General features: G+C 39.0%; 2 protein-coding genes across 2 annotated transcripts; both read right to left on the reverse strand.

Moving 5' to 3' along the window:
* Positions 1–3,303: 3,303 nt before the first annotated feature.
* LOC140796987 (uncharacterized) lies at positions 3,304–6,824 on the reverse strand. Its single transcript, XM_073150222.1, has 3 exons — positions 6,403–6,824; positions 3,968–4,075; positions 3,304–3,886 (listed from the first exon to the last, which is right to left on the reverse strand). The coding sequence occupies exons 1-3, from the start codon at positions 6,742–6,744 to the stop codon at positions 3,578–3,580; spliced, it is 759 nt and encodes a 252-aa protein (XP_073006323.1). The 5' UTR covers positions 6,745–6,824; the 3' UTR covers positions 3,304–3,577.
* A 1,516-nt stretch (positions 6,825–8,340) lies between these two features.
* On the reverse strand, positions 8,341–10,594 carry LOC140797069 (glycosyltransferase BC10). The gene is made up of 2 exons (XM_073150356.1): positions 9,128–10,594; positions 8,341–8,609 (listed from the first exon to the last, which is right to left on the reverse strand). Exon 1 carries the CDS (start codon positions 10,252–10,254, stop codon positions 9,196–9,198), a length of 1,059 nt encoding a protein of 352 aa, XP_073006457.1. The 5' UTR covers positions 10,255–10,594; the 3' UTR covers positions 8,341–8,609; positions 9,128–9,195.
* Positions 10,595–13,198: the final 2,604 nt, after the last annotated feature.

Here is a 13,198-nt window from a genome sequence, read left to right on the forward strand (position 1 = left end):
AGTTTGCCAAGCAATGAGATTAACGAAATATATTGTTATTATAGTCCAAATCAAAATGCCAAGGATTAAAAGTAACAAGAAAATATTCTAATGCAAACTAGGTGCTATATATATATGCTAGTCGTAGTGGGCTATAGTGGGATTGTTCATTGTTATAAGAGAAAATGACATATTTAATAAAATCTTTGAATGATAGTTTTTTTTTTATATAAAAGAAAAAAAAACTTATATTTAATGGAAAGTATCTATTAGTGGGTAGGAGTTAGATTAGAGTATTAATTAAATAGTTGGGCTAATTGGGACTGATGTGTACCAACTAACAAATGGCAATGAATGAACGATCCTGATTTGAGGATGACGTCTTTGAGATTCGTCCAAGTGGGAATATCTCCACCGAGGAAAATGGAAAGCCTTCTCTTTTTTTTGTTTCGATGTGGGTTTCTATTGTTATTGTTGGTGGTATCCACCACTATAAGGAAGGAGGTAAAATGCCAAAAGATGTAATAAAGAATAATAATAGAGTGGGCTCCTCACTTGTAAGAAGATTGAGGTCAGTCCACCTTCTAACCAATGTGAGATACTCTTAGGCTGATGTGCAATTTTGATATATAATAAAAAATTTTAATTTTTTTAAGATTTTTAAATTATAGTTCAAAATTTCGGTTTTAATTTTTATCCCGAAAAAAATAAATATTTTGTGTTGAAATGGTTCTGATTCTAATCAGAACCGGAAATCTCGATAGTTTTGATCTTAGAAAGTAAGTATAGTATAAAAGTTATTCTAAGCCGAATCTTTTTTAAAATAATTAATAATAAATTATAAAAGAAGCTAAAGATGACACTGAGTAAATAGACAGAGACCTCTATCAAATGGAAGAATGCAAAAACTCCATTAGTGAAGCCACTTGGTACTTGAAAACGTGTTTTGAGAACAAAGATTAGCACCCATACTTGACCAATAGAAATATTGTTGTCTAATATCTTCATCAAACCTAATAAACAAAGGCCCCTATTGCAGAGTTACATCTGATTCGAAGTCCACATCTACTCTTTCTTTCTTTCTTTTTTGCTCCAATATCAAACTTAATCAAATGAGATTTTTATATAGTAAGTAGAGTCTGATATGGGTGTGAGAAAGCCTTCTTCCATATCTCTGCATTCTACTGAGAGAAAAAGTATTGCATCCTATTGTCCATAGTGTCTAAAAGTAGGAGAAATGTATACATATATATATATATATATACTGGTTGCATCATAGGCACCTATTCTAAAAAGCAAATCAATTTGTGGAGCCCAAGATGACAAAGGCTTCACTTTGTGCTCCATATGTGGCTGCCACTGTAACTCTCACTTACTTTTATTCCAAACCTCAGCTTATCTTCTTACCTTTTTATCAAGGTTTTGTTTTACCAAGAACACATCCCCATTTCAATATTAAATTTACAAAGAAAAAAACATACTTCTTGTGGTGCTTTTATTATCATTAGCACCATCTCATAAATATGAGATTATTATTGTTTTGATCCTGTGTTTTTTTTTAGAGGAGCATAAATTTAATAGTGTTTCAGTTAGTTATACCGATGCTACAAGAATTTGAATTCAAAAATACTCGTACAATGTGAGTCTCCTTAATGATTCATCTCTTTGATAGTATAGTATGATAATAAAGTTTAATAAGTTCTTTTAATAAATTTTACTAATAAATTTGTACCCAAGTTATCCTTTATTAACTCTCCTATTTAGCAAATTTTTTCCTTGTACCCCTCAAAGTTTATTCTGCAACCATCTTTGAATTAAGTGCTTATTGGATACTCATTGATTGATAGGGCTTAGGATTAGCACAAAGGGGGTCTCAACTGTACATGCAGAGGTCAATTAGTTTCATAGATTCAGTGTCAGATTCCTCTTTCATTTACAATTGTTAGTTGATTGCTCAAGGTGGTCTTCTTTCTTTACGTTAACCTCTCTTGACTTCAATTATCTTCCATCAATCTTATTTTCTAATAGATTACTGATAAACTTTCCTCATATCTCTCTCTCTCTCTCTCTCTCTCTCTCTCTCTCTCTCTCTCTCTCTCTCTCTCTCTCTCTTTTTTTTGTTGAGAAAGTTATTCTATGAGATAAGTTTTTTGGTTCATGCTGATAAGGGAGTTTATCCCCTTAATGTGAATAACTTTATGCAAAGTTGGGATCTAACTTGTCGACGAGAAAGATCCCCTTATAATTTTCTTTTCACTTACCTCGCAATCAAGTAGGGTCATAGAGAAGTTTACTAAGACTTAGTCAGTGTCCATTTTTATAGTAGAAGATTAGATCTCTAACTAACTTCAATTAATGTGATTTGACATAGGATTAACATTAGATACAACTGTAAAGATTCTCTTGTGGTTTGTCGTGTTGCCGTGCAGGAGACAATCTACTGGCTTCCTGTTAGATTTTCTTTTCTTTTCACTTTCCATCTAAATCTGTCACACTTCTTTGAGACTTGTTCAAAGAGACAGCAACAATAGGGTGTATCTATTTTCTAACAAAAAAAAAATCTAAGTCAAAGGTATGTCAGTTTAATCCAAGAAGTAAATGCAATGGCTTTGCTTTTGAGAGATTAAGGCTTAGAAGTATGTGGAGATTAAACTAAGTTGACTAATGCGACAAAGGAAAAAACAGACGGGAAGAATCCAACCACAAAATTCTTCAAAGGATGCTGAGCAAATAGTAGGATATTGAGGATGGCGACTCAATCATGAAACATATGGGTATTATGAGATCATTAAGTTTTTAATCACAAAAGGTCAAATGGTTGACTTATATCAAGCAGCAAGGGCTATCAGTTTGGAAGTACCCAAGCATTGCGGAGACTACTGCCATGTTTGAGGGCAACTACTTACCTAACATAAGAACCATGTAGATGAGAAATTTTGTAGAGGTACTCTCCGTGTTTTAGTCAAATTCTTCATTCTTACGAATTTTCTTTTGAGCTCCATAAAGTTTTTCAAAACACAAGAGTACAAGACTAATAGAGTTCAGATTCTAAACTATAATTCTCATTAAGCAAGCCATTTTAGGAAGAGAATTTTGTCCAACAGAGAAGTCTCTTTGCCGGAATTCTTCAATTCTTCGAGTAGCGGTTGTCTTGTCTTCTAGTATCTTTTTCGAACTTTGCTTCAAGATTTTCTTCTTAATTTGAGAGACTACATCCTTTGGTCGCTTTCAATTTTTCTAGCTATTTAAAATGACAGTCGTCCAAGAGCTTAATAACATTGAACATCCATGATCAATCTCTGGCTCTCTGCTCAAAGAACAATGTAATAATAATATCACCAATTATATCACTAACTGTGATGCTCCTCAAATACATCAATAGGTTTTGAAAGTGAAAATAATACAGATATACAGCACACCCATATACATACAAAGAGATGAAATGGGGAGATAAGTGGATCAAGAATCGAGAAAATTTACAGGAACTTGTGTGTGTTACGATTTACAAAAGGCTGCATAGCTGAAGAGGATAGGAGCTATGGCAACAGGAAATTATAAGTGTTGTACTGGCAGGAAGATCAACGACCACAGCAACGCACTAGAAGAATTTGTTGTACTGGCCGGTTAGAGAATCTCTGAGGTTGGAATACAGCCCATAAAGGGAGTATTGCTGAAGGTGGGCGACCTCGTACCACGAATTGAGAACAGCATCATGCATATCGGTGCCTGAGAAAGCTAGTTGAATTCCGATACTGCAATCGACAGGGCCCTGGCTTTTGCAGCTGGATGTTTGGATCGCGCAGCTCTTCTTGTTGAGACAAATGAAGGACGACTGCCCAGAACATGAAGAACAACCGTCTGTCTTCCAGTACAAGTTCTGAAGTGTGCCCTTTTGGAACTCAATTACCTACAGAGAATTTCCATGTTATACAAGATCCATAATAGACTTTCATACTGTAATATTCTCAGTATCACTTTACTAACATACCAGTGTAAAGCTGGTCACTGTATACGAGCTATTGCTAACAAATGTCGGATAAGACCTTGCTGCATATTTCCTACCAGCAAATGCTACCATGTAACCACCCACAGAGGCCTAGAAACAGTAGAAAACGTTTTTAGCAAACTTGCTAATATATTATAAACTAGAACAGTACAGTAGGAGATGCAGAATCCAACAAAATCAGGACAATAGAACCAAAGAAGAGTAACATTAACCATTGGAGCTCATAAACTCATAATTCGTTTAACTCCCTGTGTAATGGAAGATTTTTATGAACCAAACCACCTAAGGTTCTCTACATGCCTCCCATTATTACAATCCCGCAATTGCTAAAATAAAGTAACAACACCTGCCAACCCAAAAATCCTACCAAATTTCCAACTCAAAGAGACCATCATTGATGATGTTGGGAAAACAGGCGAGTTAGATTGTAGCACGAACAATGCCTTCACATACATACCAAAACCTAATTCATCCCAAAGCCTGCCATTCGCTTTAGGCCACTTCTGTATATATATCAATCCATCTCATGTCTCATTACTATTATTCTTTTCTCAGTTTCTTTTAGCCTTTTCATTTTGACTTATGCCATTCAGTTATGCTCTTAAAATATGATGAATTTAAGATTAAGAATTTTAGAATGCATCAATTATCATCAAGAGATCCAAAAGCTACCATTTTGTTAAAAAGTTCGAAGAACTCAACCCAAGACAGCATTATCTAATGAGCCTGATATCCAATGTAGTATGATCAGCAAAGATGTTCTTATTAAATCTTCGTAAAGTAAACCCTACATCCAAATGCAGATTTGGAACAAACAACAAAACAAAGACCTCTCTTAATCCTAGCTCCATTTCTCGTGTCCAACCAATTTTAAGAGATCCTGCATGCTACCTACTTAACCCTAAATATAAGTCAGCTTCGTTCCTTTACTGACTGTAGGATCTGGATGGGGGATACCAGACGGTGGCTAGAACTTGTTCTGCCTACGTGCGTTATCACATAATTCTCATCCCCACCGGCTGGATCCGAGTCTGTGGAAGCAGAAGTGGCATCTCCCTATTGCCCCTTGCATTACAAATTTTATTTGGAACATGGAATGGGTAATCAACTAATGTTTTTTTTTTTTTTTGTTTCATATGAATATTATTGAGCATGTGATTTGTCCAGGTTATGGGAGGGAGCCAGAGGACTTAGACCATCTCTTTCTGGGCTGCCCCAGTCTTCCCCTATATTAGGGCTGCTGATATGGATTACGTTGGGATGAGATTCTCTTTTGGCTATCAATGGGTTCAAGGTGGTTGTCTTGTGGAAGGCATATGCAACAAACTAGAGCTCTACTATCCTCGCCACCATCGCCACAACTATGTGGCAGATCTCGAATGCAAGAATGCTTTGGCTTTCAATAAAGAAACCCCTTCTAATTACACTAACCTGTGCACCATTGTCTCCCTGGTTTCAGACTATGAGATTTCTAATAAAGCTCCCCCAATGGAAGTGTGTTTTGGACCAAATGGGAGAACCCTCCTCCTGGACCATTATTTGGTCCCCTAATGGAGGTGTTGTGGATACAAGGACTTACTATGTGAGGAGCATCACAGCCCTCCAGGCTGAGGCGATGGCGCCGTGACTAGGTCTCAAAAAGGTGGTTGAGTGGGGCATTCAGGCGGTCTTGGTGGAATGTGACTTTGCTGTGTTGCTGCACATTCTTTTGAACCAGGATCAGTGCCCTTGGTGTATTGCTGTGCAAGTGCTTGACTATCGATCTCTCGCCGCTTGCATTCCCTCCTTTCCCTTTCGCCATATTTTTACGAGACCAACCAAGCTAACTGGTTGGCCATACATGCTAAGGGGAACTGTTTTGTTCAGGAAGGATCTGCACCCTCAGATCTTGTACCAATCCTTCAAGCTGATACTTCTCCTCTTTTGTTTAGACAGGTTTGTAAAGGGTTGTAATTTTTTGTGGGGTGCTCACCACTTTTGGTAATGCATGGCTTTTTATAATAAAAAAATCCTAAATATAAGTTCCTTGCTCTCTTTCCCTCTACAATCATTCCTTGATCCCACTGAAGCTAATCCCAGCCATCACCATGGTTATCTACAATCAGCTTCCCCAACAAGCCTAGTGTTTTTTTTTATAAAAAAGAACATCAGCGTCGAGGATGCTTGTATTGAGATTAAAGGGGAAAAAAACCCGCAACTTTTCGTCCAACCTTAATCTTAGGATTTTAAGTAAGGTACGATTCAACAACCCTAAAATTGACACCCAAAGCCGGAGGAGATCATCGGGGCAAATCAAAACCCTAGAACGAACTCCAAACAATACGCCTCATCCATATCAAGAGATAAGAAGAAGAAGAAGAAGAAGAAGAAGAAGAAGAAGAAGAAGAAGAAGAAGGAAAGTGGTAATCGGTACGTACGGGGCTGAACCCGGTGGTGGTGTTGATGGTGAGGAGGGAAATCTCGTCGACCTTGGGGCGGAACACCGCGAGCTGCGCGCCGGAGGATGAGATCGAGAGTCGGCGATCGCAGGGCGAGAGAAGCGTGGAGTTGAGGGAGAAGGACTCGCTGCTCGAGAAGGCGATGCCGAAGGTGAACCCATCCCCCCTCCGTATCTTCGCGTCGGAGCACGGCCCAAACACGCCGTTATGGTCGCCGGAGGCGCACACCGTCTTCGTCACGATCCCTATCGCCATCACCATCGCCGCCATGATGATCGTCATCGTCGTCGACGAAGTCATCATCTCTCTCCCTCCCTCCATCTCTCTCTCTAATTAAGAAAAAAAAAGAAAAAAGAAGAAGAAATACAACCGAATGCCACGTCGACAATAGAGTGGGCCATACAATGGGCCTGCTTCTTATTGGGCTAAAATGCCCAATTCATATCCAACAAGGATGCAAAAAAATCTTCTTAATTTGTTGACATAATTACTGTCACGTTTCAAATCTAGAAAAAGATTACAAATTATTTATAAAATCCAAAATTTAATTTTTCGTAGCAAATAAATTCTTGCCATTAGCTGGAGAAAATCCAAACATTTGAAACGTGGGGTTTGTTCTCAGGCTCAAATAGTCGTCCTATACTAGGATTATCTTGTATGCATTGCCATGGCACAATATTTGGTAGCAGGTCCACATAGTTGTGGTTCCTGTCCATGCTTCATTAAAGGAACTATTAGATGATTGAGCTACTTGGGGCCCAATTAACTTTTGGATTAATTAAGACACCCAAGTAGTAAGACTTATACCACAAAATAATTTTACTGATGGCTGGCCTCAATGTCTAATTTATAATCTTCGAGCTCTTGAATTATTTGAAAAGAATTTTAATTCACGGCTCGATTAATATATTTTTTTTATTTACCTAAAAGTTCTTTCTTTCAGAATTAAGACATTTATTAGACACTTTAGCAAAGGAGTAAGGCAGGATAAGACAACCAGTGGTGGTGGTGGTGGGATCCGGTTGGTCAAAGTTGGTCGCCCTTCACTCTTTCTGCCGTTTGGTGGAGGAAAGGCTTCAAAAAGAGTAGTAGATGAGATGGGAAAGAGAAGGATAGGAATTAAGAAAGCAGAAAGAGAAAAAAGAGTTCTAAAAGCCAAAGGGAAATTGAGAGCAGCACCAACTTTTTGTTTTTCTAAGGTTCTTCTTTCTTTTTATTCAACAATTATGCTTTTTGTTTTTCTAATAATTAATTATCCACGAATGTTCTTATAAAATTATTATCTTTTAACTAATATCCCCTATTAATGATCGGCTAATAGTAAAATGGAAAACCTCTATTTCTTGACAAGACAAAGATGTATAGTTATTAGAATGTCGGAGTGCAGTTGAATATGCACTAATACATCGATCGCACACATTCAATAACTTTTAACTTTAATCGCACCCCTATTAGATGGGTTAGGACACCCAACTGCCCATCCAAACCTCCCTGCATAGTCTTCTAATACTGAAGTTCAAACTGTGAAATATAGATTGGATTTATCTGGTGGTCCTATTTGAAGGATTGTTATACACTACCAGACCAGAATCCAAAGACTTCTATAATACTTCACATTGATCTGGTAGTTCTCATGTGTGTATCAAGGCCTAGTTTTTTTCCATGTCTATTAACTCCCCATTCCCACCAAAACTAATTAATAAAAAGGACAAAAAGGAGAGAGAGTAGCTTTTTCTCTTTAGCCACCTACCAATGCAAAATAGACATATTATAAGAAGTGAGAATCCCCCTGGCCTAAACTGCAAGCAAAGAGAAAGTTCATATGACCTTTGTCTTTGTGCAAGTGAAGAGCCACTTAAGCCCTCCTTTAAGCTGCTTTGCTGAGAAGAAATCAAAAGAAGATGATGACAAGCTCACTTTACTATAAACATCACTATATGTATTGATAGACTTGCCTCCATGTAATACATAGGATGATCATGCTAACATCTAATGCTTCTTAAGAGAGCTTTGCCTTGTCTCACTCAACCAACATCTTTGAAACTCCCTCACTCTTAATTTGCAGAGCTTAGTCTTGTATGTCTGAACAGGAGAAGATTCCCTTGACTGAGAAAAGAGATGATTGGTCACTTCAAGGGGAAGGGAAAGAGATGGATCTGCCAGTCCCAGTTGCTCACCTCAAATCCCTGAAATGCATATGAACAGAAGAGAAGGAATCATGCCATTAGCAATGCACCAACTGACTAAATCAATTCCCAATTGCAAGTAGAAGCAATAGCAGACAAGTAAAGCATTCAGGAAATAGTAAAAGTAAATTGAAACATACCACAGAATCTAGACCAATCAATCTAATGGATATCACAAATTTCACTACCTCAAGAAGGATTTATAGCACCAGAATCAGATAATCTTTCAACAAGTTCTGCTTCACCAAGTTCAGAAAGCAGCAATTACTGAGGAGAAAAGAGAAACAAATTTGTGGAACAATGTGCACAATGCACATTCGTATATCTAAAAGATTATGAAACTAATCTAAGGTGAAGCTCTCCATCTTGGTCAGGAGCCATAAGTTTATGCCCAGATTTCCAACAATGGTATTGAATAAAAATCCTATCTTTCCACTTCATTTGCGTTTTCTTTCATCTAGAATCAACAAGCAAATCAGCTCAAGATGCAATTTTGAAGCAATGAGCAAGTTCCATACCTCATTAACTCCTCATAGCCAAATCACCCCATATAAATCCGCAACCAAAGGAAGGAAGAACACAAGAACTAATCACGAAAGATAACACTGTCGGCAATCTCCATGAGAGGCTCAAGACAATCCGGCGAGAACTTGCGCGCGAATTGATAGGAATATGTGGAATTGGACCTCCTCAGCTCCCGGATAAGGTCCCCGGATATCTCTGCGGGCCGATAAGTATGCGGGTGGCCGCCGACGCTATCCGTCCAATTCACCCTTGTAAGAGTATAACCAGTGCAGCCCTCGGGATCCTGCATATCTAACAATGTAGGAAAGTAATGCTCCTCTGGGTAACACGAGTACTTCCTCGCTTTGAGGCACGGCATCCGAAACTTCTTCCAAAGCCGGCGGTCGCGGACGACGAGAACAGCATGCCGCCTCGCGAGGACGAAGAACTGCGACCCGACGCGGAACCGATCGAAGGGTACCTCCGGGAGCATCACGTCGTCTCCGCGGGCCACGTAGCGGTCCAAGAGGGTGGGCTCGCCGGAGAGGATCTCGATGAAGCTGTGATGGCGGCGGCGAGGTTGATCGGAGAGCAGGGCGCGGTAGAGGAAGCGGAAGGAATGGAGCGGGACGCAGTGCTGGGAAATGAGGGCGAAGAAGGCGTTCGCGGGGTCGTCGAGGAGCGCCGCCGCGAGGAGGCGGCGCGCCGCGGAGATTAGGGTGGGGGAGGCGCGTTGGGTCGCCTTAGAAGGGATGAAGCGGCCGCGAAAGGAAGGGGTTGGGGGAACGAGGAGGCGGGAAGAGGGGTCGGCGTGGACGTAGACGTTGAAGAGATGTGAATGGCCTTTGAAGAACTTTTCCCACAAAGGAGCGAAGGAGAGGTCAGAGTTGGTGAGGAAGAGGAAGGCGACCTTGGGCTCCGACGCCGGCGGTCGGCGGCGTAGCGCGGCGGAGGAGTCGCCGGCGCCGGAGGATGCGAGGGTGGCGCGCCGGAAGAGGGCGAGGTCGTCGATCTCGTCGGGATCGGGGATAGCCGGAAGCGTCTTGGGAGGAAGAATACGTGGGGCGAGGTAGAACAAAACCGGAACAGAGACGAGGAGAAGGAAAGATAACACGAACGGCGAAGAATACGCGGATGACATCGTCGTCTTCCTCTTCTCCTACCCTTTTTCACCTTCAGATCTCTCGATCCGGCTCGAGATTTCTGCACCAAAAGCTTCGCACCAATCAAAATTTTGCGCAGAAATTGAAGGGGAAATCGGGGGCGAGATCACAAATGGCGATATGGGTTTTGCTCCCCGTCGATCAAACCTCTCGGTTTTGACGGAAAGATCGAAACTTGTTGCCAATTACTGGGGAAATGGTGGTCAAAATGATAAAAATTTGCACGACGGAGTGAAGCGAAACGGAGGAGGGCTGGAGTGGAGATGGGGGATTTGGGAGAGAGGAGATTGCTTGTCGCTTTCACCCTCCCCCCTTTCTAATTTCTTTATTCCCAAACGATAACATTAAATTTGGTACGGTACACCTCTCTACTCTGTCCCCCTAAATACCAGCCGTTCGATTACTAATCCAACGGCTTAATCCCAACAAATCGTTGGTTGTATCCGACCGTTGATTTTCCTCTGTATGGTCGATGATCACGGAGATCCAAATTACCACTTACCCTCCACATCGGATCCGGAGGAATGATGGTCTGATGTGACACGTGGCGCGTGATCCGGCTACTGATGAGAGGAAGTAGACCGCGGAGGTGCATGTCGCCTACGTCCCCCAATGAGAAAGAAGGATAGGGACGAAGTAGTTTCGGATCTGATCGTCTAAAACCCAGGATGCAGGAGTTTCCTACGTACGCCTTTTCTTTTTTAAATATAAATTATGTATTTATAGACTGATTATAGACCAGCATTAAAAAATAAAAATAAAAAAAGCTGGCAGCATACCACTTCCTAATATATAGTTTGGATAATTTGACCAATTCTTTCAAAATACTGGCAACAATAAATTCAAGCTATACTTACGTAATACTTTGATAAAATAATTTTATTTCAACGGAAGAAAAGAGAAAACAATTATTCAAATTATCTTATATATTTATAACATGAGGTAAGCCATAGAACTCAATTACTAAATTATAGCAAGGAAACAAGTAGGATCTCTCTCTCTGCTCTAAATCTCAGTATATCCTAATTTACGGTGCAATAATGGGAATGAAAATTAAAAAAAATACAGCGTCTTTTTCAGAAAACAAATAAAATTGCGAGAAAAGAGGTGGTTGCGATTTTTAATTTAGTTGTAAGGGAAAGATAGTGGTGTGTTTGTTGAACGTAGATGTGAGTAAATTAAGGACATGTTTGGTATCACGTCTTCTAATAAAATCTTATTTTTAATTAAATTTTGGTTTCACACGATCGAATCAGAGAGATTTCTGCGTGTCATGATTTGGGGATTTCTAAGCAGTGTGGAGAATGATGGCCCCTTTTTTTTTGTTTAAAGAAAAGGCTGCAATTAAAATAAAAAGGTTTCCAGAGTCAAATGACTTGCAAATATTAGCTATTCTTTAGATATGTTTACAAAAGTTATCTCTGTTTAGTTTGCTGAATGCCCCCCAGTCCTTTGAGTAAAGTTCATAGCTTGCCCCTTTTTATTACCTAATATTCTGGAGATTTTTGGAAGTTAAATGGTGCCGATTTTAATGTTCTTTTAAGAATTTTTGTGTTGGCATATAATTTTTTTTTTCAAATAGGGATTCGATACGAGTCAATTCAGATGCATTGTCAAATGCATGCTATGTTATGTCTCTGACTAAGATGGATTAGTTAGTGGGTAGATCGTGGTGATGATGGTGGTAGCAAATTAATAGGTAGATTTGGAAAAATGAGAAAGGAAGATGAGGGAAAAAGATCAAGAAATAAAGAGAATAAGATATAGTAGATATGGAAGGAGGCTAGAGGAAGAAGAAGATAGGAAAAAAAAAAGGTAATAATCATCAATAATTTTTAAAATGGCTATCTTACACACTTCTAGAGATTAACCACAATTCAAAATAATTTAAATTAATCCTAACATAACGATCTCGGCCTCAGGCATTCGAACGTCGTACGACGAGTTGCACTCTCAGGTTTTGACATTCGAACGTCGACTATGGTCATTCAAATGCCAAAACCCTTCGATGGGGATGTGTTCGAACGTTAGATTATGATCGTTCGAATATCATAGCTCAAGACTCCCACTGCTGCGATAAAAATTATAATGATAAACTGGTTTGACCTGGCAAACCCACTATCTCTTGTGAGGTGACCCGATTAGGTCGGACCACATCATACTAGTGATTAACAATACCAATCATATCTAAAATTAAATACAATATATAATTATAAATTAAAATTATCGAATAATATAATTGATATGTTGACACACTAGAGAGATAGATGCTAAATAGCATCACCGCCGCATCCCAATCCTTTGTTTTACTCTTTCTCCTCACTGATAAATTTTTGCAGATTTAGAACTTGGTATTACAAATTGTCTTATAATAAATTGATAATAAGCCAGAAAACAAACAATTTGAAATTGAAAACAAATTGAGTATAAAATAGAAAGCCCATATGACTGCATAGGATACTCTGCCTTCTGTCAGTCTGAACGGGCATTCTTGGAAGTAATCATCTTCATTTCTTCCAATCAACTTAAAGTTTTGGCATGTCATATGAAGGAAAAGATGGGGCATTCACTACTAATATCTGAGAAAAGATAATAAATGATCCAGTCTTTCAATGCTCTATAAATTTCTCAACTTATGATGGCAATTCCATTTATTGAAGCAACTGCATTTGGTTATAAGTTTCTATCAGAGAATATATGATCTATTTAACACAAGAAATTGCATCTAGTTTTTAGGTTTCTATCAGAATAGATGTTTACATTCAAAAAGCATTGAATATAAAAGAGGCTAAACTAAGTCAACCCCTCCAATAGAGTCAGAATACGTCACTACTTGTAATTCACAACTTTTATATTTCAAATACATATAATTCTAAATTACTTCTTGAAGTATTAGAGGTCATATCCACATGTAGAGACTGC

Source organism: Typha latifolia, chromosome 10 (assembly GCF_019914945.1).
Source record: "Typha latifolia isolate L0001 chromosome 10, TyphaL0001v2, whole genome shotgun sequence".
Classification (NCBI taxonomy): Eukaryota; Viridiplantae; Streptophyta; class Magnoliopsida; order Poales; family Typhaceae; genus Typha; species Typha latifolia.